General features: G+C 47.9%; 1 protein-coding gene across 4 annotated transcripts in view; it reads left to right on the top strand.

Annotated features, from left to right (window-relative positions):
- TENM2 (teneurin transmembrane protein 2) overlaps window positions 1-27,137 on the top strand; it is a 1,161,672-nt gene that overhangs the window by 1,113,422 nt on the left and 21,113 nt on the right. For 3 of the 4 annotated variants that reach the window (XM_045551217.1, XM_045551218.1, XM_045551220.1), the window contains 6 exons: window positions 5,759-5,779; window positions 8,940-9,172; window positions 10,415-10,569; window positions 11,763-12,637; window positions 18,710-18,885; window positions 20,494-20,729. In XM_045551217.1, the coding sequence (XP_045407173.1) occupies window positions 5,759-5,779; window positions 8,940-9,172; window positions 10,415-10,569; window positions 11,763-12,637; window positions 18,710-18,885; window positions 20,494-20,729 (1,696 nt within the window). The remainder of the gene's footprint in view (window positions 1-5,758; window positions 5,780-8,939; window positions 9,173-10,414; window positions 10,570-11,762; window positions 12,638-18,709; window positions 18,886-20,493; window positions 20,730-27,137) is intronic. The other variant, XM_045551219.1, reaches the window with a different exon arrangement.

Here is a 27,137-nt window from a genome sequence, read left to right as displayed (position 1 = left end):
TCCAGATCCTGAACCCACAGGAGATCTGTATATGAGCAGAGGGAGAAATAAGGTCTATAAATAAGACAGAAAATGTTATTCGACAAATATTTGGTGAACATATACCATGTGCCAGGGACTGACTGGCTAGGGAATGAAAGAGCAGGGAACACACAAGTCCCCAGTTGTGTTTGTGGCCTGACAGGGAGCTGCAGACCACATCGTGTGAACGAAGAAAAAAGTCATTTCAAGTAGCATTAAATGCTTTAAGGAAAATCTAAGAGGGTAAGAAATAGGACCTATGGTGGGCGGAGGAGAGGTAGGGAGGCTACACATGATAGTCAGAGAAACCTCTCTTATTAGGTGGCATTTGAGCTGAGATCTGAGTGATGAGGTCACCCGTGGGAAGATCTAGGGAAAGGCATTCCAGGCAGAGAGAGGCTGTGCAAAAGCCCTGATACCTCCCAGTACCCTGGCTCATTCAGGATTGCCAGAAGCCCAATGTGGCTGGAGGGTGGGGAGCTGGGGGCTGGGGGTGCCCCCAAGGAGGTCAGAGGGGTAGGTAGGGGACTGATGCGTCAGAGTCTTGACCACGTAGACAAGTGGTAATTGTCTTCCTGTCACCATGGACAGCCATCAGAGTTCAAGGGGGAAGTGGGTGGAGTTGATATAGTCTGATTTGCGTTTTGTAAAGGTGGTTATGGCGAGATGATGTGGAGAGTGGGCTGTAAGCTTGCAGGGCCTGAGGCAGGACACCCACGGGGAGGGGCTGTGATTGGCCATGATTTGGATGGTGGTCACTGGGACCAGGATGGTAGCAGAAGAGACAGGAAGTGCTCCCATGAGGTTATATGGTCAAGGTTAATATGATAGAATTTGCTGATGGATCAGGGGTAAGGAATAGAGAGAGAGAATGAGTCAAGGGTGATGCGTAGGATTTCGGCTTGAGCAACTGGGTGGACAGTGATGCCTTCCGAGGCCGCCTCAGCCACCACGGGACGGACTTATAAGGAGCGCATGTTGCATTTGCGCTTTAGTGTCTTTGAGGCCCGTCGGGGAGAAATCCCAGTGCCCTGACCAAGAATACTGCTGCTAAGTATCCTTGGGGGCTGAGGCTGTGCCAGGCACGAGGAGGGGTGAAAACAGAGGAGTCAGCACGATTCAGGCTGCGCTGAAGCGCGGAAGGCCAACCGTCCTGGAAACGCAGAGCGGGCCCGGGGGGAGGAAGAGGCTGCAGCAGCGAAAAGGGGAGCTGGAGATCAGAAGGAGGCACCAGGAGCAGGCCGAGCCCCCAGGCTGTCAACCTGGCAGTCAGACAGGTCCCTTCCTGAGATGTTTTGTTCTTTTCTATCCTGGGAAAGCCGCCTCTTCCCAGGTGCCGCGTGGGCAATGGAGAGCCGTGGCAGGAGGCAGGGAAGGGGTGGAGGTAGCACCTGCTTTTCCAGGACAGACAGGGAAAAGGGTCACATCATCTCATAAGCCTCCATGTTGGTCCCTCCTCTGCTGTCACCGCTCCCCCGGCTTACAGCCTCATCAGCCCTTGCCTGGTACATTCCCAGCTCCAGACCTTGGCGCATGCCGCTGGCTCTGCTCGAATACCTTCCCTACCTAACCCACCGCATGGCAGCCCCCTGCAAGCCCAGGTTGAGGGCCTCCTCTCCCATGAAGCTTTATCTCCCTAGCTGAAATAACTCTCGCTCTCCTCTGCGTCCGCTTAACTCTCTGGTTTTCCACCGGAGCTGACACCACTCACTGCCTTCTTGTGCAGCTATTTCGGGGGAAGTCTTTAGGGCCCAAGTATGTGAACTTCTATAGGGAAGACCTCTTGGTCATCGTTGTCCCTTAATGCCCAGAGCAGGGCCTGGCCCACACCAGGTGCTCAGGATAGGCTGCTTGAATTGAAGAAAACACAGATCAGTCTCTTCCCTCTCGGTACAGTTGGTCCTCAACTCCATGCCTCTCAAGTTGTAGAGGCCACAACATCCCTGGCACAAGCTAAGGGCCCAATCAGAGCAAGCCGCACCACACCCACGTGGGGACAGTAAGGACAGCTTGAGCGAAAATGGCTCCCAATTTCCCTCGACAGCCGTGTGATTTTCTTTTTTGGTTTTTTTTTTTTTTCTCCTTTTTCAACTGCCTTTAGATATGTTCTTGCTTTTATCAGCCAGGTACCCAGAGCCGATTAAAAGTTAAGCTTTTACAAGAACACTGGTTTGATTCTTCTTTTCTTCCTACTACATACCTGAAAACAAAGGGCTGTCAATCCCCTCTCTGCAAAACAGCAACCAGCAAAGGGAGGGGGGAGGGAGGAAGAGACCTGTCGTGCTTGTGTCTTCTCTCCATTGTGCGTTGGCAGCTGAATGATTCCGTTTCGGGCGTGAGTGCCCATCCCTATCTTGCTTACCCATCCCAGAGCCGAGCCTCGAGTTGGAATCCTATTTAAACGTCCCCACGGTCCCCACACCACCCTTCTCCTTTCCTCCGGTCTTTGCCTATCCAAAACATGCAGGGCAGAGTTCTGTACATCTAAGTACCTTCCCATGCTGCAAAAAGCCTGCTCTTAGGTAAAATGGCCATCACCTGTGTGCTCTGATTAAGCTGACGTTCAGGACATTTTCAATACTTGTTTCCCCCCAAAAAGCCTCATATCCCATCTTCAGTCTTCCATTACCTTTCTTAAAATTATCACCCTCTCCAAGTTGTCTTTGGAAAACCCGAGCCCTCTGGAGCACAGTAGATCTGTCAGTCACTAACACCTTAGGGGGAATTTCTCTCTTAAAAAAATCCTCCCTCCCTCCCCGATTTGAGAACATCTCAGGAATTAGAGCCCAACTGATACAAGGCAGTAAATGATAAGAGATGGGACCATGTCTCTACATGTTCTTCGTTGGTCCCTCTTGATGAACATAAGATTCTCACACCTTCCTTAATGTTGGAAGCTCTAAAAAAAAAAATTCTTTCTTTTTTTAAGCATAAACTAATATTACAATACTAAATACACTTTTTTCTTTTTTTTCTTTTTTTTTTTTTTTTTTGAGGCAGAGTCCCGCTTTCTCACACTGGCTAGAGTGCCGTGGTATCAGCCTAGCTCACAGCAACCTCAAACTCCTGGGCTCAAGCAATCCTTCTGCCTCAGCCTCCCAAGTAGCTGGGACTACAGGCATGCGCCACCATGCCTGGCTAATTTTTTCTATATATTTTTAGTTGTCCAGCTAATTTCTTTTTATTTTTTAGTAGAGACGGGGTTTCACTCTTGCTCAGGCTGGTTTTGAACTCCTGAGCTCAAACGATCCACCTGCCTCGGCCTTCCAGAGTGCTAGGATTACAGGCGTGAGCCACCGTGCCCGGCCAATACACTTTTTTCTAACTAAACCACTTCTCCATGCTGACATTCTGATAGTGCTTTGGGGGCAGGTCAAGGGCATCTCTGCATCAGGGAAGACTTCAGAGAAGGGAATTGTCCCACCCAGATGAGACGTTGCTGGAGGGGTGGAGATGTGCAGAGGCAGAGGCCTGGGAAGGCAGGCACCTGGGAAGGCAGGCGCCTGGGAAGGCGGGCAAAGCAGCAGGCACTGGAAGTCAGCATCACAAAGGACAAGCTTTGTCTGATGCCTCCCAAGTCAACTTCCCCTTAGTTAGAACAAAAAAATAATAAACCTGTGGCTACTCCAGCTCCACCCTCCGCAAAGGGAAAATGTGACACAGAAGGAGTTGGAAAGGAAAGAGACAAGTCTCGAGTGACTATAGCTTTGGAATTCTGAGCAGAACATGGGGCTTGGAGTTAGTCCAAGGCAGGGTCTGCCCAGCACTAAGAGAAGCAGCCTCATTCCTTGCTTCCTTCACTCGAGAACCCATTTTCCCAGCCCTCACCCTCTCCTGGCCTCTCTCCTAAGTATCTGCAGTGCAAAGATGAGTAAGTCATGTCCTGTTCACAAAGAAGCGAGGAAGACAAGCACACACACATAAATCACAAGACAGCATGATGACAGCTCTGCGAGACAGACTGAGAATGCTAGGAGAGACCCTGAAGGCTTCGCAGAGGAATCGCTGAGACTCTGCAGTGTGAAGAGCTAATCCATCTCAATGCTTAACTCTGAGATGCCACTTTGTCCTCAAAGGGCTCATCTAAAGAGTGTATGTTATTGAGGCCACGCACACAGAGCCTAGGCCTGTCCCTTGCATGTAGGGCATCTGGACTCATCTGCAGAGACTGACTCAATGACGCTGTCATTTTGGTTTGTTGCCCGCTAAGCACCCATCCTGCTATGACCCTGGACTGGAATAGCCACGACCTCAGCCTTTCTCCAAAGCGCATGTCCATGTGATCATTTGGACTCTCCTGTCTCCAATGACTTGATCCCTCATCCTTGCCCTTCTCCTTCCCCCAACATAGATATTATATTAATCAACTTAAAGCAGATGTTCTTAGGAAAGAAGTAGGTCAGGTCTGCAGACCCAAATCCCATCCAGTCTTTTTACAAAATCTTGACTTAAAAAAAAAAGTGAAATTGATATTGCAATAATTAAGAGCCAAATATGACTACCACTGGTGGCAGATAACATTTCACTTTCATTAAGCAATATAAAATAGACGCGAGAATTCCCGGCTGCCACCCTGACACACCAGGCTTTGCAGAATGAATCTTAAATTGCACTATGTCAGTCAGAGCTCAAGAGTTATCAGCATCATTTAATTAACTTTTTTTTTTGCAAAAACTAACACATCGGAATAAAATATAAAAATGTAATCCCTGTGCAAACCCAACACTAATGATGGCCCCCGGCAGAGACCTGAGCTACACCTAAGCAGGAATCAGGGCATTAAACTCTCTTTGTCCCTTCCCCGAAGCCTCTTCCCCAGCTGGAAGGGAAAGAGGGTTCAGAGACTTCTTCCACTTTGGCCTAGAGGCCTCAAGAATGAGGAGCAATTCTTCTTACTTGAGGCGCTAGCATCTCCTCGTCTCCCTAATGTTAACTTTCAGCTACTCTCCTGTTGAAATGGAAATATATTTTCACTCTTAAAATAAAAAAACAACAAAACTTTTACTAGTTCTCCAAAAAGGAATGGTAACTGGAGTCTTTGGCTCTAATTGCAAGTGAGTGTTTCTATCTGTGAATTTCATTTATGAACATTATCACAATATTGGGAACTACCTGTGAGAAAGAACGCATATTTGGGATCCAAGTGAGATGGGAGAAGGAAGGTGGCACAGAGCAGGGACAGGAAATGGTTCAGACTCTGAGAGTTCAACAGAGCCTTTGCCAGACTGCAGTAGGGTGTGGGCAGGGTCTCTCTCTTGAACGAACCAATGGCAAATAGATGGGACAGGTGCTACCACGCTCCCTCCCACACCCAAGGCAGACATCACAAATGAGTCAACTACTCTTTATAGCTGAATTTGAATTTGGCTTCAAAATTCTACTATGACCACATTCCCAGCAGTCATTACCAGGCGATAGGTATTGGCACCCAAGATGCAGCCTATTCACCATCCCTTCATTAGCCATCACCTGTTGCCACCTGTGTCGTGTGGCAGACACATTGCTGATCAGAGAATCCGAGCATTCTTGTCCAGGTTTTCCAATGTCCAGGAGGAGTCCAAAATCCAGGGTCCTTCTCAAGTTATTGAGCCAGGAGCTGTCAGAAACAAGGGAAAAAATTAAAATATTGCCCCTTTGGGGCCCTTTATACAAGAAACAAAAATGTTATGTTTTCTTTATCATCAATTCTTCCGCTAACTGTTTGTTCTTTTTTCTTTTCTGTTTTCTTTCTATAAAGAAATAAAGAGTTTAAACATAGGTAAGATGAAGAACTCTTTCCCATATAATTTGATATGGTTCGTTTGCTTCCTTGTGTTTGCTTTTTTTGTTTTGTGCTTCTTGTGTAATGTTGTATATTTTTATGTACCAAATATAGTAACTTTTTTATGTGCTAATTGTGTGTTGTGGATATGATAAGCTTTAGCAATTATGAAATGCAGTCAAAAAGCAACCAAATAAGCTGACAGTAATTAGAATTTCCGGGAGATGCAAGTGCAAGATAATGAACCCTCAGCGAACTTTTATCCCGACTGTTCTGTGCAGTCCATAATTGGGCTAAACAGTTGAGGCAAACTTCTGGCTTTTGTAAATGCTGGACTGGGTTCACAAAAGCTTTAATGAACTGGAAACGGGTCAAAAACTCATTTTCAACTCATTAATGATTTTTTCCCCTGGATATATGGTCATTTAAAAAAAAAAAGTTAATTGCCAATCTGCTGGTCAGAATGAATCCAACAGTCAGATGCATTGAGAATTTTCATGGAGTTAAATCACTTTTGAGTAGTATGGAGGGTGTAGACCAGGCACTTTTTATCTAAACTGCCTTGGTCATTCCATTGATCCAAAGCTATCATTTAAAACCATACTGGTGCAATTCACAGATAAAGTATAAAAGACACATATATGTACATACACACATACACTGCACTGAAATGGATATAGCATGAACTTTCCTGAAGAAAAGTGACCTTATTTTTATTTGTAAGAGGAGAAGAAAACAAAGCAATTTATACCACTTTTCAAAGGAATGCTTCTCCTCATTTCTTGACATGGAAGGGGCTCCTTTATGACATTAGGTCAAACTTAGACGAAGAGTAGAGTCAAATTGAACAAGACCATCACAGTTAGTGGAAAGGCCCTGCATAGAAAAAGTCTTCTGCCTTCTTCTTCTCAGGCACCCCAAAATTGGCTGGTTTGTAGGCACCCCGTTTGAGCCAAATTTTTAAAAGAAGCAGAAATGCCCTGGAAGGACATTTTTCCAGGAAACTCACATGCCTCTTTTGATCTTCCCCACGGATGTGGAAACGTGGCTGTCCATCTGCGCTGAGCTTCCCTGCAAGAGTCTTGGTTAAAATGACTGGGAGGCCATGGGAAGGACCATCCCCCCAGCAAGAACTGACCTCCACTGCCTGCTCTTCTGACAGAGACTGTGAAATGCCTTCTCCAATGAGCCTCCCTAGAAATCCAAAATTAATTATCTTGCTCAGAGATAGGCACAGATGTGCAACGCCTTGATCCTTCTGTCGGTCGTGCCAGCTACTGTTCATTCAGGAACAGAGTGCAGCATCTAATTAAGAAATGGCATGAATTTTCCCTTTCTGTCCTAATTTGTTTTGCGTATATGGATATTCTCTAATGACTTAATTGCCAAAAAGAAGAAAAAGAAGAGGAAGAGGAAGAAGGAGGAGAAGGAAAAGGAAAAGGAAAGGAAAGAAAAGGGAAGGGACCCAGGCAGTCTACTCTTTCAAACTAGCTGTCTAGGCTAGAATTTCAGAAAGACCTTGACTTCTAGCTCATTTATGTGTCTTCATAGCAACCTGAGAAGAAACTGGAATCAAAGATTGCTTTGACTTACAAAGTGTTCCCAAAAATAGCTCCCTAGTTCTTTTTTTCCTTTGATCAGGGAAGACTCCAAATAGTAGTGTTTTAATTAGCAATTCACCGGCTAATGTCTGCAGGACAATGCATCCAACACTATCCTCACCCTCCCTTCCCCTCACCCAGCCCTCCTCTTCCCATCATTCCAAAGTACAATTGAAAACTGACAGGAAAAAAAGACCCGTGCTCATTTTAGGCATGTGGCACCAAAATCTAGCCTACCACACTGGGGCAGACAGCAATCACTGCTTGCATCTAAAGGTGGTGATTTTAATAACCAGCGTAGGAACAGTGTGAGCACCCATGTCCCTGCCAACCTCCAACGAGTGGCAGGCACACCTAAGAGAAGAACTATAGGGTTTTGAGCCAGGAAGAACATTAGCTGTGAGGCAATTTGATTTCTTCATTTCCGAAATAGGAAAGCTAAGGCCCAACACAGCCAAAAGACTTAAGGTCACCAGCTACGTCCGAGTTGAGTTTAGAGTTTCCTGTGTCTGAGTCCTGAGTCAGTTCTGCAAGTCTCACTTCGTTCTAGTTAGCTTCACTGAGGACAGCTAGACACATGGCAGAGGAAGTGGTCAGGTCTCTGAGCTTGTGCCCTCCTGATACACTTCACACACACAGAGACGTCAGTCTCCTGGTGTGGCTCAGGGCCCTGGCAGATCGAGGCTCACACCTGCAACCTCGCTGTTACCCAAGATTTGAAAACGGCATCTCCTCTCTCAGGAATTCAGATTCTGGGTGTGACATTAGCAAGATATCCACAGTTCTTGACACTAAATGCCGACTTTATTCACATCCATACTGAGGAACAGTAAAGAACATCTGAGGCTGAGGACTGGGATGGCTCTCCAGAGCTTCGCATTAAAAGTTAGGGAAATTTAGCCGGGCATGGTGGCACATGCCTGTGGTCCCAGCTACTCGGGAGGCTGAGGCAGGAGGATCTCCTGAGCCCAGGAGTTTGAGGTTGCTGTGAGCTAGGCTGACGCCGCGGCACTCTAGGCTGGGCAACAGAGCGAGACTCTGTCTCAAAAAAAAAAAAAAAAAAAGGGAAACTCCAGGTCACCCCAATATTAATGATCCAGTATCGTGGAGGCATTGAGGAGGCAGAGATTAAGAAGAAAACGTTATCACAGGGAAGTGTTCCTCAATCCCACCTGAGAACACACTAAGCCCACAGGGGAAGTAAAGGAAACTGCACACACGTGCTCTGACTGTCATTGGTGTTGGATAACCAGCCTGCTCACCAAGACAGGATGGGAGTGGGATCTTCAGTTCTGGCTAAAATGAGGCAGCAGTTGTTTGGCATGATGGGAAACAATGAGTTCTATAACAGCATGAGGAGCTTAAGTAACTTAGAAGTAGCTAAGAGTCACGATGTGTTAGAACACTAAGTTTGATGGTAGATTCTTTCCAGTTCACTAAAGTGGAAGGACGCTAGGGAAGACGAGCATCCTGCTAGGGCTGTGGTCACCTCTGTGATCCAGGAGGCCAGCTGCACAGCCCCCTCCTCATTTCTCTTTGTGCTTCCTCTACTAAAGCAACAACCCGGCGCACAAGTACTACCTGGCCGTGGACCCTGTGTCGGGATCGCTCTACGTGTCCGACACCAACAGTCGCAGAATCTACCGTGTCAAGTCTCTGAGCGGAGCCAAAGACCTGGCCGGAAATTCGGAAGTCGTGGCAGGGACAGGAGAGCAGTGTCTGCCCTTCGATGAAGCCCGCTGTGGGGACGGAGGGAAGGCTATAGATGCCACCCTGATGAGCCCTCGAGGTAAGGGCCACGAGGAAGAGCCCCCGCCCCAGACAGACCCTGCCACAAGCTTGGCTGCCCTCGTACTGGAACTGAACTAAGCCCAGCAGTCCAAAACACAGCTTTCCTTTACAATGATCTAACTCGGGTAGATTGTTTGGGGGTGTGGGTGGGTGTTTAAAAAGGAAAACTTACCTATTTACTTGAAGTAAACCCACTTATGATGCTACAAATGGAAAGTGGAGTGCATTGCTCCTGGGGGTTTCTGACGCTGCCAGTCACAGAGAGTCGGGGGAACCGTGAGCTCCACGGGGCAGCGCCAGCTGCAGGGGCTGTGGGGGCAGAACCAAGCCCAGCGGGTCCCTCTGACCACTCCAGACTTTCATGATAGACAATAATGTATACAGAGTCTAAAGCATAGCGCCTGACATTGTAAATGCCCAATAAATGGTAGCAATTAAGAATGGGTATAATTTCCAAGGGTCCAAGACAGGGGAGTTATTGGAACCCACGGATCTCTATTTCAAAAGGACTAAAAATACTTAAGGTTAAGAAGCAGTCATTTGAGGGTTCAATTCTTGTTAGCATTTTCAGCTCCCATGAAAGCAGCGGGCAGCATGGATTAAGGAGGCCGAAGCCTTATACTTGGACACTGGAGAAGTGAAGATGCAAAAGAAATAGAAGCCACTCTCTGTGGCTTCCCAGCCCTGCTGCGACAGGGGAATGCTAGGACCGTGGGTCCCCCCAGGGGATTGAAGTGCTAATTGGAGCCAAGGCTTAATTGGGAATGCTTCCTGGAGGATACATTTTGAATTGAGAGTTTCTGACTGCAAGAATCATTGTTTTGCAACCTTATTGTTGCAATCGGTTGTGAAGGGTATTCAAGTAATTTACTACTAATAATTTTTAGAGCAATGAACTTTGGAAATAACTTCCTTTCTAAAGAGAGCAGATGCAAGGTTATTTCCTCATTTGTTCATTTGCAGCCTTGGTTCATTTATTTGCAGCCCAAGGTGCTTTCTTCAGCTGGAGGGACGTGGGTGGTGATACAGCCAGCACCCCAGGAACTATACGAATCTCAGGGCAGTGCCCATGAGAAAGGGTCTTGCCTGAAAAGGCTGAGAAGCACTGCTCTGAGTGTGCTAATCCATCCCAGCAAGGTCCCTGGTCTAAGCAGAGAGTGCCCAGCAAGGCAACCCCCACCTCCACCCACAAACCCTATTCCTTTCCAAGAGATACATTCCTACCATTTGTCTTCCTCAGGTATTGCAGTAGACAAGAATGGGCTCATGTACTTTGTCGATGCCACCATGATCCGGAAGGTCGACCAGAATGGAATCATCTCTACCCTGCTGGGCTCCAATGACCTCACTGCCGTCCGGCCACTGAGCTGTGATTCCAGCATGGACGTAGCCCAGGTGGGACTTTCTCTTGTTTCTCACCACTGAGCAACACCTGCTTCTTGGCCCGACGTTCTCATGGGCTTCCTGTTAGGGGTGGAACTGGAATGGGAGGGGGAGATATTGATACAGATCCCACGTTTGTTTGGAGAAGGCCCGAGATGAATGAGACAGCAAGATGGAATGGAAAATGTCAGATAGGAATGAGAGAGAGAGAGAGAGAGAAAGAGAGAAATTCTGTTCAGAAAAGAGGAGCTGGTGACACACTCCAGCCGTGGCAGATTACAGGGTAGGAGTTGCTGTGTAATTACCTCTCGTCTCCATCATTATTGCAGGTTTGAGAATGTACTGTACAGTGTTACATGTCAATCAGAACTTCCCTGTTAATCTGAAATGATTGCATCCTCACTATGTAAACCTTTACTTTGTGCAGTAGTAACTAGAGCTGAGCCCGCTACGATATTCCCGAAAGTGCGTGTTTAGTCCGGGCTCTTAAGGGAGCAAGAGAACAAAGGCTTACTCAAATGTACAGCATGTTCTCAAACAACCTGGACTATATGCTCGCCCTTCCTATAACAGCCTTTTCAACCCTTGGTCAAGCTCATAAATTTCAGCTCAAATTCCACAACAAGCTGACAACTTGCTACTGAGATTTTTATTTCAAATCCCACAGAGGAAAAATGTGTCTGGTGCAGTTCATTTTTTCAAGCAAACACTCAAGTTGTAGTTTGCTGGTCAGCCTGCACTGTGGCTGCCCTTGGGACAGGGCAACTTTCCAAGCCACATGGCTCCTTTTTTATGAATTAGATACAGGTGCCTGCTCTAAATGAATGTAGCCTCCTCGGGCCCTTGACTTGGGAAGCAGAGTGTGGGTTGGATTGCACTGGTCCCTTGTGCAGCAAACTACCTAAACAACCGTATAGGACAGCTCTGATGCTGGTCCAATCATCTGGAGCTGAGAGACAGCATCATAGGTAGAGCCGATGGCCTACTCTAGTCGTGGCAGATGACGTAGTAGGAGTTGTTTTACATGTAATCTCTTCTTCTCTGTTATGCACGCTCAGCACGGGTGATGGGCAGCTAGTTCAATGATGAGCTAGTTCAATGTGTTAGTGAAAAGCTAAGTCTTCTTTCCTAGCTACATAAAACCTACAGTTGAATGTTGGACATGTTCAAGGCTGTTCTTTAATCTGATACCACATAATCCACAGGTTCGCCTGGAATGGCCAACAGACCTTGCTGTCAACCCCATGGATAACTCCCTGTACGTTCTAGAGAACAACGTCATCCTTCGAATCACCGAGAACCACCAAGTCAGCATCATTGCGGGACGCCCCATGCACTGCCAGGTTCCTGGCATTGACTACTCGCTCAGCAAACTAGCCATTCACTCTGCTCTCGAGTCAGCCAGTGCCATCGCCATTTCTCACACGGGGGTCCTCTATATCACTGAGACGGATGAAAAGAAGATTAACCGTCTCCGCCAGGTAACAACCAACGGGGAGATCTGCCTTTTAGCCGGGGCAGCCTCAGACTGCGACTGCAAAAACGACGTCAATTGCAACTGCTACTCGGGAGATGATGCCTACGCGACTGACGCCATCCTGAATTCCCCCTCATCCTTAGCTGTAGCTCCAGATGGTACCATCTACATCGCGGACCTTGGAAATATCCGGATCAGGGCGGTCAGCAAGAACAAGCCCGTTCTTAATGCCTTCAACCAGTATGAGGCCGCGTCCCCCGGAGAGCAGGAGCTGTACGTCTTCAACGCCGACGGCATCCACCAGTACACTGTGAGCCTGGTGACAGGGGAGTACTTGTACAATTTCACATATAGTGCTGACAATGACATCACTGAACTGATTGACAATAATGGAAATTCCCTGAAGATCCGCCGGGACAGCAGTGGCATGCCCCGTCACCTGCTCATGCCCGACAACCAGATCATCACCCTCACCGTCGGCACCAATGGAGGCCTCAAAGTTGTGTCCACACAGAACCTGGAGATCGGCCTCATGACCTATGATGGGAACACTGGGCTCCTCGCCACCAAGAGTGACGAAACGGGATGGACGACTTTCTACGAGTAAGTGTGTTTATAAAGTATCTCTGAGAGCACCTGCCTTGCCCGAGCTGGCATCAGGATTGGCCGTTCACGAAACTTTTTAAATTGCTTAGTGACATAGTCTTCCCAACCTTAATGATTTCCTATGGCCTCCAGATATTCATGTTCCCTCTCCCTGACTCTTAAATGATTTGCTCTATTGGATCTCCAGTATTGAACATCCTCCCTGCTAGAGTTGGGAATTCCCGTTGCCTGTGCTCACCATTCAAATTTCAGGATACTGGACACGCACAGCACCTGGGAGATAAAGCGTTGATTAACTTTGCTGATTACTCATGTTTGCCATGGGTGCGGAAATTAGAACCTAAAAGGCAAGGTCCCAGTGGGGCTCTTGTAATTTGCCAATAGGTCCAGCAACACACTTGATTGCACAGACAGGTAGATAAACTCTGAATTTCCTCTTTAGCAGAAGCAGATCAATACAGATAAAGTCCTAGGTATATTAAAAGATGCGAGAGCTGGTCATATTTCCCCTAACAATTATCTCATACTTAATAGTCCTGCCGCTTGTTTTGCAAAAAAGCTGTGTTCCCTGGCTCCAGCAGGCAGCTCTTGGTCAAACTGCCTGCTGCTGCAGGCATTAACTAGTGGGGTGCTGGCTGGAGGAAGTGGCTGAGGCTGGAATAGCATTTATGGTATCCGGCTCTCCTTGGTGGTGAAAGAGCACATTAACCCCTATATACTTGGAGTCCTTGCTTGCTTTCTGTCTGGCTGTTGCTGCTACCTGAGAATTTAGTAAGTTCAGAGTTTTCACAGAGAGAAAAGGGCACAAGAGAAAGAAGACCTCATTGCTGAGCACTCCTAAATCCAGGAATGTTCACTTCCTGTTTGTATTCCGCTGGTCTGGGGAGAGTGTATTACCAAAAGGAAGCTGTTGCCACCTGCTGGACATTTACTGCATTGCAGAATTGCTTTCCCGGGGTCTAGCTTGCTTCTTTGGGCAAAGCTCTTCCTCCAACTCCTGAAGGACCCTAACGTCCTTCAGGGACCTGGGCCTCGATCAGACTTTACCAGCCAGTGACTCTGCCCTTGCGGGTACCGCCTGAGTGGCATCTCTGGCTTTCACACCAAGTTAGGTTAAAGCTATGCATTAACCCAAAACCTCTGGGATTTTCCTTTCCCTTCCGGCAGTTTCACCTAAAGACTCAAAGCATTTCAGAAATAATTTGTTGGCTCTCCTGAATGAGAGGAAGAAATGTCACTCTCAGGGAGACAGGCCTGAATTAGGCCTAACTTAGAGACTATATATAGTAAAGACGCTCAAGTTTAAGTGCATCCACAGACATGAACTCTATCTAAAAGGGAAAATATTTTCCAGGAGGGGTCCCTAGATTAAATGACACTACAGGCATGAGTCATACATTTTTTTAAATGTTTGTTCAAAAGTTACACTAAAGCTGAATAATTTTTTCTCTCTCCTAATTTGATAAGCTGCTTTTTCTTTCCCCATAATGTGGGTAAATCCCATGATCACAAATCCTCCATGCAGAGGTTCGCATGTATAAGGTTTTCCTTTCCCTCATAAAAAGAAGGTGAGCTCTTTTTGTTTTATGGCACTTTTTACACATGGTCAGCAAATTGGCAGTTTAAAAATCAGATGCACATGCCACTTGCTGTCAGCATGATGACATGAGGTCAAGACTAATACTGCATAGCCTTAGCCAAAACTTCAGAGAAAGGAGTTAACAGGGAGAGTAAGGAAGAAAACTGCACAGAGGCCGTGAGGCTAGAGGCTACTAGAAACCAGTCTGTCCTTCACTGACAGTTTCCTTAGTAGGGTCCTTGCTCCCCACGCTGACACATGGGGCAGCATGCAAATCCCCCCATGGTGAGAAGAGTAGCAATATCTCCTCTCTGCATAGAACTTTATGGGTAGAGGCCAGGTGTGGTGGCACATGCCTGTAATCCCAGCACTTTGGGAGGCTGAGGTGGGAGGATCACTTGAGCCCGGGAGTGTGAGGTCACAGTGAGCTATGATGATGCCACTGCACTCCAGGCTGGGTGACAGAGCAAGACCCTGTCTCAAAAACAAAAAATAAAAAAAAAACTTTATAGGTAGAGAAGTTGCTTACTTGCTCAGTTGTCACAATGACCCTCTAAGTATAGGATTGATTGTCCCAATTTTAGGGATAAAGAATTTGAGGCTCAGAGAAGTGAAGCGATTCCCCCAAGGCCACACAGGGAGTCAGTAGTGAGGCAGGACTGGAATCCAGATGTCCAAGTCTAGCATTCTTTGCATGACACACCAGTGTCCCAAAGCGGGGCTGGGAATAGAATTTGGAACTTACCTTCAGGCTCCACCTGGGACCTGTCCCTGAATTTTGGGGAAGATGTAGCTCAGTAAGGCCAGCCCATCAATGACTCTGGGAGCAGAAGAGAGAGGTGGGGGGAAAGAACACTAATGAATCACGCTGGCCCCATTTTATAATCAGCCAGTTCCAGAAAGTTCCAGGAAGCCCCAGCCTTGTTATTAAGGTTTCCCCAGATGTAGGCCACTGGGTCCCAGTGGAAGAAGTATCCTGGTTTAGTGATATCCCTGAAGGAACACAGATTTTCACAGCCTTCTGTAAAAGACAGTGTGGTATACCAGGAAGCTTCTGGATCTTGGTGTTGGGACAACCAGGGTGTGGACAGCAGCTCAGCCACATACTTACTGCCCGACCTTGGACAAGTGGTTCAACCTCTCTGAGCCTCAATGTCCACATTGGTCATGTGGGGGAATAATGCAAACCACACAGGGTGTGGTGCTAATCCACTGAGATAACACATTTTTAGAAATTAGCAAAGCACTTTACGCTTCTCTCTCCTCCTCTTTGTGTCGAGAAGTGGCTTTGGGAGAGCTGGGCAGGACTGGAAGGGACATGGGAATGCCCGTTGGAATTCCCACTGTGCCTGCTCAATTCCCAGACTGGGGAAGAGCAGCCTGTATCTCTGAAAGGCACAAGACTGGACTTAAAATGACAGCCACCCTTTCACACTCTCTCTCTTTCTCCTCTCTCTCCCTTCTTTATTTTAGTCCTTAGCACTTATCACTCACCATCTGACACACTCTACATTTTCAATCTTGGTTTAGTCTCGCCCTCTTCATCTAGCATGAGTGTAAGGATTTTTGTCCCTTTTGTTCCCAGCCATATCCCCAGTGCCTTGAACAGTGCTTGGCACGTAACAGGTGCTTGATGAATATTCATTGACTAAATAAGTCAAAGGCAGCCTCCAGCACCACCCTGACCAAGGCCGGGCCGGTGTCATTGGGTTAGCGTTGGGTCCCATCACTGGAACTCATAGCTTCTTGCTCCTGCATGCAGAGTTATTTGCAGAGAGATCTAAATCTGAAGATACTCCTTGGGGGAAGTAAGCAGAGCCGTAGGCAGCTGAATCTTGAAAGCTAAAGAAAATTTCTCCCTGCTGCCCATGAGATTCTGGTCTCCACCCCAAAGCTCCGTTCCCCGCAAGTAGAAACTCCAGTTCCACTACTACTTGTCACCTAAGGAAGGAGAGCAGCCTCGACATTGCAGGTGTCCCAAAACTACAGTGGATTGCAATTAAAACCCTTGCCTGCATGGGCCCCAGAGAATGAACTCCTCACGCAGTCCCTGCTTGGCAGCCAAAGGAGGGAACTGCGTGTTGCTGAGTCCTACGCTAGACACCCCACACCCAAACGCTTAGAAGTGCTTTATTTTCTTATTTTTAAAACCTTTTTGTTTCTGCTTGTAAAATATGAACATATTGATTACAAATAATTCCTAAATTATGGGAACATACAAAGAAGAAAACAAAGATTAGTCAAGATCCCACACAAAAATAACTACCATTAACATTTTGATGTCTATATTTTCCGAACATTTCTCCTGAGTTTAGATGCTCTTATTTTTTAACCCTCCCTCGAGAAAAGTATACTTTCAAGGAGTGTATTCTGTACTCTACTCTTCCACTCGACGATAACATACGTTTGTCCACACCGATAAATAGAAATTCATGTCATCAATCTCGATGGCTTCGTATGTTTCTACTTTATGGATAGGTCGTCAGTTGTTTAATGAATCTTCAATATATGAACGTTTGGGTTGTCCTAATTTGTCACTATTGTAAATAGCATCCTTGTACCCCTGTCTGAGAGGCGATTTCTTTAGCAGGTAAGGAAGCACCAAGGATCCTCTTTGACTCAGAAGGCCCGAGTCCCATTCCTGGTTACAGCACAAGGGCTCTCCAGGGAATGCACCATCCGTTCCACCCACTGCCTGGTGCCCTGGGCCTGTGATGTGGGTGGAACCAAAGGGCCGGGCCCCTGAGCTCACCAGGCTTCCCGCCTCGAGATCCCCCTGTCCGTCTCCCCCAACACCTTTTCCCAGCCGCTGTCCAGCTTAATGCGGTTCCGCTCTCAGCTTTCAGACATCCGCAGAGCTTGACTATTTCCAATTCTCCCCAGAGGCAAAGTTTCTCAGATCACTGTTATTCCAAATAAAAGTGAGCACCCTCCGTCTTTGATTTTGTAGCCTTGCGCACTAAGTGACAAAGTCAAATAGGCCACTGTGGTTCTTCCCTCTGCTCCCGGGCCTTGCCCGCAAGATCCTGCTCTGCAGACCCCATGTGCCGTACAAGCTCCAGTTTCCATTGCTCAGAGCCTGCCAGCTTTGGCCCTCTCCCTAGTCCGGAGGGAGTCACCCCCAGAGGTCAAGCCGTCTTCCCTTCTTTTCCACCCTCCGGGCAAAATGTCTTCCTTGCTCTTCCTCCAGTAACAGGGCTCACCTGGAAGGCCTCAACCGGCTCTGCGTTCAGACCTTGGAAAGAGCCTGCTTTCCTCTCCTCGGGTGCAGGAGGGCCCGGCTGTCAGAGCACAGCGGGTCTTTCAGGATGGGGAAAGGCTCTCCCACCTGGAACGAGGCTTCTTGCTAAAGGAGGTGGGGGAGAAAAACTCCACACCTTGAGAAAAGGGTAACGATGACCCATAGACAGAAAGAAGGGGGCCCAGTTTCAGACCATCTGCAGCCAGCAGGGCGTGATCACTGGTGTACCTAGACTTGGGGGTTGAGGACAACTGACGTCAAGAGAATCTTTGGGGAAACTGTCTAAGAAGGCTGCTTGGGGGGCTGAGCCGTGGTTGGTTTGGAGATATAGAGCCAAAGAATAGGTTGCCTGCAGCCAGGCTTTCTGTGCATGAGCCAACGTGTGGAGGTGACGTTTGACCCAGGCTGACTGTCCAGAGGTCTATGAGGTCTATGACAAGTGGGACAAGGTCATACCCCTGTGGAGGGCTCAGGACATGGATGATCCCAAATGCCAGATTTTCATTTGATTGAGCAACCAGTGGGAAAAGAGTGTGGTTTGTTCAGCAAAAGAAGTGATATTGTGACATTGATATTTTTGGAAGATTAATTTGATGGCTTTTTGGAACACATAAATTAAAAAGCAAAAGATGGACCAAGCATGGTGGCTCATGCCTGTAATCCTAGCACTCTGGGAGGCCGAGGTGGAAGGATCACTTGAGGTCAGGAGTTTGAGACCAGCCTGAGTAAGAGCAAGACCCCTAAAAATAGAAAACATTAGCCAGGCGTGGTGGCACATGCCTGTAGTCTCAGCTACTTGGGAAACTGAGGCAGGAGGATCACTAGAGCCCAGGAGTTTGAGGTTGCAGTGAGCTATGATGATGCCACTGCACTCTAGCCAGGGCAACAGAGCAAGACTCTGTCTCCAGAAGAAAAAAAAAAGCAAAAGATGCTCGCCAACAGATGCTTAGCTGTTCTCTCTAATTGGAGAAAGCATCATTAAACACACACAGCCTGAGGCCAGGTGAAGTGTTTTCACTGAGCTGAAGCCCGCATGTCAGTGAGTGGCAGAAACCATCACCACTGCTTCTCAGGGCAGGTTGGAGTTTTGATCGTGACAAGGGGCCCCCGTGTAATGTACCACCCGGCCCCCGCACCTTCCCACCTGTCTTTCTCTGGCCCGTGAGTCTGTCCCTTGGGTGGTTCTGAAGGTTGGGAAAGCCTTCAGCCCCAGTGACTATGCTCTCAACCAAAGTTTCTTTTCCTCCAGCTATGACCACGAGGGCCGCCTGACCAATGTGACACGCCCCACGGGAGTGGTGACCAGTCTGCACCGGGAAATGGAGAAATCTATCACCATTGACATTGAGAACTCCAACCGTGATGATGATGTCACTGTCATCACCAACCTGTCTTCAGTGGAGGCCTCCTACACGGTGGTACAAGGTGAGCACCCCCACTCCTGACCTTCCTACCCCTAAACTCACCCCAGAACCCCACCAAGCCCAGGCGTGTGAGCTACCTAGCCTGCGAGGACATCCAGAGACCTAGAGTACACCTGGGCTTCCTGTTTCATTCAGATGTCCGCAGCAAACTGAATCTATAAGAGGTCCACCTTGTAGAAAATGATATATCAGACACAGAAGAAGGTCATTCCCACGTGACCAAATGTCAAGATATTTGGAAATGCCCACATGGTCATCTGAAAATGCCCATCTTCATCCCCACATGCTCTCTCCCTGCCTCCTACCTCCGATCGCCACTGCTCCCACCAAACCAGCACACATGGTTATCTTCTCAAAGGCCGTGGATTCTCTTGGTCCCACCACTAGAGTTTGTACTTTGCTGTTCCACTCTGAGTCTCTCTTTTAAGCATTTGTTTGTCAAGTTGGTTGCCCTGGGATCAGAGCTCTTGAGCGATCTCTTGCCAAAACTGAGATCCCAAAGGTTTCTGACCACCCCTCTGTTATTGTTGCTATTAGACATGCTGTGCAGCCCGGGGCATGCACAGGAGCTGGCAAGGAAATGAATTGTGCAGATTAATTTTTCTTTTAATTAAGATATAATGTCGGTGGGCTCGCCCGTTGTTGGAGGATAAAAGTGTCCTCTCGGTAGATAAATGGTGACATTTCTGGACTATTATCCCACGACAGAGCCTGTTTCAGTGACTCTATTTCTGCTCTGCCAAATGATTAATGATGTAGATTCTGTCCCGCGCGATGGCTGGAGTCGCGGGAGCGACAGGTACACGCTCGCTCACTACCCCAGACACTGACATCTTGGAGCCCAGCCCAGCCCAGCCCGTTCGCCCAGACAATCAGGAAGCAATAGATCTGTAAAAACAGTCTCTGACTCACATTTCCTTCCTGTACCTTTCCGATAAAGGAAAAGGTCAGAAGTCTGATTGACTCGTGTAGATTCTGTTCAGGAAGAAACACACGTTATCAGCACCCTCCGCTCGGTCTGCCCATGCTGGTGGAGTCTCTTCAGGGTTCTCTTGAGGGGAGGTGGCATCGTGGTGAATCAGAGCAAAAGCAGGAGGGGAGGGAATATTGTTTTCTCTCTTGGTTTTCTTGAAGAATCCTGGACTTGCTTTGCGGTGGATCTGACCTGTGGTCAGAATCAGACCATCACCCTCAGGTTGGATGGTAGGCAAAAGGGGAAAAAAATTGAAGTAGTTTTCCTTTCATTTATTTTTTTTTTCCTACAAGCTAAAATATATATGTTAAAGTTCAGGAATTTGATTGACGCAAATTGTGTAGGCAATAGACATCTTTAAATGTTTAAATGCACTATTAATAGTCTTCAGTGAGTAAAAGAAAAATATAATGGCACAATTATTTCTAGAGTGCCACGTGTGATGTTTTTCTTTACATGGATCGGTAGTATCTCTGCTACTCACCTTCACATCATATGCGTGCGAACTGAAGGCAGCCTTGGACTGATGGCTGCAAAGTACCGTGGAAACCTGTAAAAATAGGGGTTCTATTCTCTTCTGCCTAATAGAGTAGATAATTTCTTTCCCTCTCCCCACCCCCACTTGCATTTTTCCAGATCAAGTGCGGAACAGCTACCAGCTCTGTAATAACGGGACCCTGAGGGTGATGTACGCGAACGGGATGGGTGTCAGCTTCCACAGCGAGCCCCACGTCCTGGCAGGCACCATCACCCCCACCATTGGGCGCTGCAACATCTCCCTGCCCATGGAGAATGGCTTAAACTCCATCGAGTGGCGCCTACGAAAGGAACAGATTAAAGGAAAAGTCACCATCTTTGGCAGGAAGCTCCGGGTAAGTTGTTCCACCCCATTTGTTGCCACGAAGTGGGATGGGACACTCTTCCCGCCCAAAGCTGAGAACATCTCCCAGCTTCCAAGCCTCCGTTCGTTACTCCTTTCTTCCCTGGAAGAGGCAAGTTCTCCTCTCAGGAGGTAGAAGCCGTATCCCTTGGGGGCTCATACCTTGGGGAAAATGTTCTCCATTTCTAAAGACCTGGCCTAAAAAAGGTGGCTATTTCCTGCTCGGGGATTGACATTGTGCTGTAGCATAATGTGGAGGTGGCTTTGGTCTTCTTTCCATACTGGCCATCTTCTCCCTCCATTTTCACTGTGTGGCCAGTGCAACAAATGAATGGGTACTAGTGACTACTAGGTGCTGTGTAATTTGCTAGAAGATCAAAAATTTAAAAGGAAAGTCTTTATGCTCAAGGAGTTGACAGGGTGATAGACTATGCAGACCAAGATAATCCCAGGTTAAGGAGAAAGACAGCAGGATGCCCGAGGTCCAGTGTGATCACAGAGGAGACGTCACTCAGCTGAGGGGCTCAGGGAAGGCTCCCCCGGGGGGCAGTAGCCACCAAACCTCAGCAGGGAGATTTAGCCTCCCCCCAGCTTCCCCAGACTAGGGAACTTGCCCCATGTTACATTTTCTAAAAACCAGTACATAACATTTATGGAGGAGTTTCGTGATGCAAGCACTATGTTAAACACTTTACTCATAATCATCTTATTTTAATCTTTGCAGCAGCCCCGTGGGGGTGGTTATTATGAACTCCCTTTTCCCGATGAGAAAACACAGGCTCAGAGCAGCTAAATAACCCGTCCAAGGACACGACAGCCAGAAAGCGCGAAGCCAGGACTCGGCCCCAGCTCCGTCTTTCTTTCTGGCACGTTTGCCAGTATTCCTAACCCGCAGGCCACACAGCCTCCATTTAGACTCATGGTCATGCAGGTTGTCTTGGTGCTGGTGGATCCTGCTCTAGTGTCTTATCTTTCACCGAGAGGGACCAATTCCTGCCATTGCGCTAACACTTTCCCTGGGGGGAGTGGGAGGAGTCCTGGGGATCCCAGTCTTTATCAAATGCCGCACATGTTTAATGAACACCTACTGTGAGCCAGGCACTGTGCCATGCACACAAAGCAAAACCCCTACCCTCCTGCAGCTTCCATTCAGGGGCTGGGGCAGATGGGAGAGAGGAGCACATAGTAAGGAAACTAATAAGTAAAATAATTGCAGATCAAGACAAGCACTAGGAAGGCACGAAACAACAGAACAAGGCAGAGGTTAACAAATGCTGTGGAATTCCTGAGCGTAGAAGGCCCAGCATAAGCAAAATTTGGGTCATAACTTTTGCCATGTGGCTGGATTTCAGCCGAGGTGACCTCCCTGCAGAGCCAGGCCCCTCCGTATTAAGATTCTGCCTTTGTCTGGCTGGAGTTTGTCTCCACATTAGGTTATCAGCAGTCTCCCGTGTTTGTCTTCCTCTGCTGGTATCTGCAAAGTTGCAAGCTGCAGTATCTTCTTAAAGACAAAAATGGAATGAGATTAGTAGCTAAATCCTTAATGACTGGATTTCAGGACTGTGTAATTGATTTTTGATACGCTGCACTGTAGAAGTTGATTATAAGTAGTAATCGTGCCTTTTCTCTGATAAATCAGTTATGCATTTTGACTAAGTTTTCAAAACAAAGATAAATGTGGCCCTAAAATAAAATGGCTATAATCCCAAACTCTGAATATTAAAAATCTTAATAATGGTACTTGTGGTAATTAGCAGAAGTTAGGCACGCAAGTCTTATAACTGAATTTCTGCCAGGGTTAGATTTGCTGGCATCATGTTTATGCAAATCAAAACACAGCTTTATCTATCAACACCTCAACATTTAATTGTCTGGTGTTAGTTCCTGTAACAACAATCACATATCCATTTAGCTCTCTTAAATGAAAATCACTATGAGATTATAACAGGTTGAGTGGACTGAAAATGTAATTTGAAAATGAGGGAGAAAGCCTGGAATTTATTTGCATCTCATTTATTTTAATTCAGTTCATAAACTGTTTAGTGAATGAAATAAAAGCAACTCCTGGAAATTACAAGGGAGCAGTTGGAAGAAGGTGTAAGGGGAAGGTTGGGTGTGATGTGCCTTAAGGGAACTGGGGGTGGCCTTCCCCTCTGATGCTCCAGGAGCCCACGGCAGGGAGTTTATCTAAAGCAAAGATATCTTCTTGGCTCCCAAAAGGCAAAGGCCAGCAGAGATCTCGGCCAACAGCACATGGCCCTTCCCTCCCTAGCTCCAATCTTGCCATGTCTCTACACTCCTGCTGCACTGTCGAATGGGGCCGTGAAATTCTTCATTCGTTCCAAAGATGTCTACTAAGTGCCAAGTTCATGTCCAGCACCATGGAATGAGTAGACCAGAGATGGAGAAAGAAAACTGAGTCCGTGCCAGCAAGGATCAAACAGTCTCGTGGAGAATGTGATATAAGTAATGTGGTGGAAGCTATAATAGAGGCCAGTACCACAAGGAAAGGGACACTTAATTGCACCAGTCAGAAGAGGACAGGCTGTGGCCAGGTAGCAAATTGACCCTGAAACCTCAGGGGCTTCACACATCGCAGTACGAGTGCGTCAGGTGGCTCTTCTCAACGGTGACTCGCTCCAGTCGCTCTGTCTTGTGACCCTGCCCTCTGAGGCACACGGCCTCTGCATGGCTGCAGAGGCGGGAGAGAGCCAGGTGGTTCTCGGGGGCTTGGAGAGCAGGCCTGGGCACGGCAGGCCTCACCTCCCCCGACCCTGGTGAAAACACCGTCCGGGGACCGCAACTGAGCTGCGAGGAAGCCTGGAAAACGTCGTCTTTTCTGAACGCCTAAGAGGAGGAAGAAGAAAGAAGACGTGGTGAACACACAGCGGAGTCTCTGCCACCCTGATCAGGTGTCGGGGTTGACACGGGATCAGCAGGGTTGACACGGGATCACAGAAGAGCTGGAGTCAGTTCTGAAGAGCAGTAGGAATTAGCCAGGGGGAAGATTCTGGAAAAAGGTGACCAAAAGTCCAAAACACCAAAAAGGGGAAGACATTTGAGGAAACTTTCACTGGATATGGCTGGAGAGAAGGGGCACATGCCACAACAGGACAGAGTGCATGGCCAGGGACAGCACACGGAGGGAAGCGTGACGCCAGGGTCACGTTTACCCCGAGGGCGACATGGAGCTCTGGCCCGGCCTCACTGGAAGAGCGTTGTGCCGGGGTGAGCAGCATTAGGGAGATCTCCCCACTTCCTCAGGTACGGAGGAAGACAGCTTGGAAGGGGGGACAAGACAGGAGGAGAGGAATGGCAAGGGCGTTGCGTTAATCCAAACAAGAAACCAAGTTGCTAGCGGTGAAGAGAGGAAGAAGGGGGGAGAGAGATCGGAGAGATTTGGCACGTGCAGTGAAGAGGACTGGGCAGCTAGCAGGGCTGCTGTGTCATGCTGACCTCCCGAGGAGCCTTGCCCGTGGTCACAGAGACTGGAAGGCCGGTGGCCCTCCGCACTCTGCGGGCTGTGTGACGGGGAGAAGCTGGGAGCTGGAATCCAAGACAGAGATGCGAGGTCCTGGTGGCCCCGACTCTGCCTCTTAGAATGGGAAGAAACTGAATGAAGTTTCAGATACATCATTTAACCAGCACCATGACGTCATCGCTCCCGCGGACAGCAGGGAATTTGGGGACAATCTGTGGGGCAGCAACTGAGGGTCCATGCATAGGAGCAAATGGCCTGAACTTTCCCAGGGACTGGGAAGTTCTGGGGACTCCGGCCAGTTGAGGGGTTGAGGTCCCAGGGCGCCGAGCACCCATGGAGCTCAGAGAAGACCAAACATCTCAGGGAGGCCGCCATGATAGAACAGTGCCCAGTGAACCCCCAGCCCACCTGGGTGCCCTTCTTCCACAAGCCTCTAGTTAGGGACATCTCTTAGCAGAGGAAAGTGTCAGTGGCTCTTCCTCACAGGCTGGGGGACTGTAAGGTGGCAGATGGAAGGGCCAAGACCACACCCTCTCACCAAAAGCTTTGCAATGGAATGTCAGCCTCTTCCTCGCTGCCCAAACTCAGTGCAGGAAGATTTTCATTGTTTCCCCCAAGGACTCCTCAAGGAATCTCCTTCGAAAGGGACCTTTTTGCTCCACCCCCCCAGCCTCCCGGCCTCCACTCCTTTCTCTACTCTCTGGCCTTTGAAAGACACATGAAGCACACAACGTCTGTAAGCTCGCTGAGCACAGCGACCATCTCACTACTGTATCCCTGGTGACAAGTGCCCCGTGTCAGACAGCAGGTGACAAAGGAAGACATGATAACTGTGCCTTCTTTGGGCTCCTCTTTGAAGGTGCTCAGTGTGTGAATGCTCCCCCCACCAAGGCAGGAATAAGTTCACACGTTGCCCCGTATCTGACCAGAACCTGTTCACTGCACAAGACAGGAAGCGCGCTCAAATTAGCTTCATGAGAAAGTGCACGCACCATCTCCCCAACGGGCTGCCACAACAGAGGAGCTGGCCTTAGACTCCAGGACGGCCATCAGATGGACTGTCTCTCTCTGCTTCTCTCCTTCTCACAGCCCCCTCCCACCCCATGGCAGTGTTTCTCTCGGCAAGGGGACTGATTTCCTCCTGCAGTAGACTGACGTCCTCTTCGCCTTGGGGGCTGGGGCAGACTGGGCCGAAGTTGACTCCAGGCTTACATCATCTCAGTTTAGGGAACTCAGAGGAAAGAGGAAGGGATTCCCCCAGCACTTCTATTTAAAAAAAAAAAAAAATCTCATGGAAGAACGACTCGCCTGGCAGAGATGGGGTTCCCATGCCCAGGCCAGGCACTGGTCAGAGAGATGGGGATCTGTGATCGGCCGGGCGCAGGTCACAGGTCGCAGGTCACAGGTCGCAGGTCTCATGCCACACCTTTGTCCTGTGATGGACATCTCAGTAAAACCACCTAGTCAGGGAAACCTTAGAGAAAGGAGGTGCTGCACCCACAGAGGAAGGGACAGTAGGTTAAAACACGAACACTCCAGACAGATGCTACCTCCTCCATCCTCCGAAGCCTAAATACAAAGCAAACCGCTGGCCCTGAGAATCTGTCAGTGCAATATTTCCCCCCCACCCGAGCAAGCCTTTTTTTTTCCCCTAGGCTTTTAGAAGACAACTGAAATTGACCTCTTCTATTAAGATTTAAAACTTCTGTTCTTTCCTAAAATGGGTTTTGTACATGATTCTCTCTGAAAAGGAAGGCATATCAGCACCCTCTAGGATATTTCTTCCTGATCATGATTTACATAGAGATTGCAAAAGCAAGACACAGCTACATGTGTAGGTAGCAGAACAAAAGAAAAATTGCTTCCAAGATAATCTTCCATCGTGATATTGGTATTAGTGTTATTAGTATTCCAAGAAGAGGTGGGAGTTAGTAATTTTGTTTTGGTTTCCATATAATTAATATGACATTACAATTACACGTTGGCATGTGTTACTTTTACTTTTGTGGCAAATCACAGCGACACAGGAGAGAGGTGGGGGACTGACGTGCACGTGTGTGTGTGTGTGTAAACACACACGTGAACTCAATTCTGCAAGGAGTCCACTCAGGCAGATCTGTTAGCGCACACGCGTCATCATGCAAGTCTGAATCAGTACATTCATGCTTCATCTGACTAATATTTTTCAAACACCTACTATGTTCTTGACACTATACTAGGCACTCAGTGTGCACTGGTGAACAAAACATACAAGAGATTCAACCTTACATTGTAAGCAGCATTTTTGTAGACAGAATAACTTATGATAAACTTAATATTAGCTTAAATAACACATAATTAGAAGGGCAAGCCTCTGCAAACATTAAATAACGTATTCCCAAGCAAACATTACTTTTGCATGATTTCTGTTTTGGATGGTGAGGTGGAAAAGTGGAAAACCCCTAACGGAGCTTACACCTTAGCAAGGGGAAACAGGTAATAGGTAAATGTACAAATAATATCAAGAAATTGTGATGGGTGTTGTGAAGAAAAATACAGGGTGAGGATAATAGGGAATATATGATTTAGGTTAAGGCCACCCTGAGAATATGACAGTTGAGCTGAACACTGAATGAAAAGTAGGCAGGAATTTTCTAGGCTTGGGGTGGAAAGAAAGCCTTCTATGCTAGGGCAGCAGCATGTGCAAAGGCCCTGAGGCAGAAGACATTGTTGCCTGTATCCTGAACAGAACGAGAGGAGTGAACTAGCTGAGGGTGAGGTTGAGGGGGTGGAGCCCTCTTGGCACCGGTAAGGATCTTAGAAATACAGGAGTATTTGCACATTTATCCCTCGCTGCATGTGGAGGAGCACTCATCAGACCCTCCTTCTTGGTGGCTAGGAAACACACAGCATATCTGACCTCTGAAAGTTCAGGCCGAA

The sequence above is a fragment of the Lemur catta genome, chromosome 5, assembly GCF_020740605.2.
Source record: "Lemur catta isolate mLemCat1 chromosome 5, mLemCat1.pri, whole genome shotgun sequence".
Lineage (NCBI taxonomy): Eukaryota > Metazoa > Chordata > Mammalia > Primates > Lemuridae > Lemur > Lemur catta.
The sequence above is the reverse complement of the archived record's forward strand: the minus strand, read 5'-3'. Positions and strand labels throughout refer to the sequence as shown.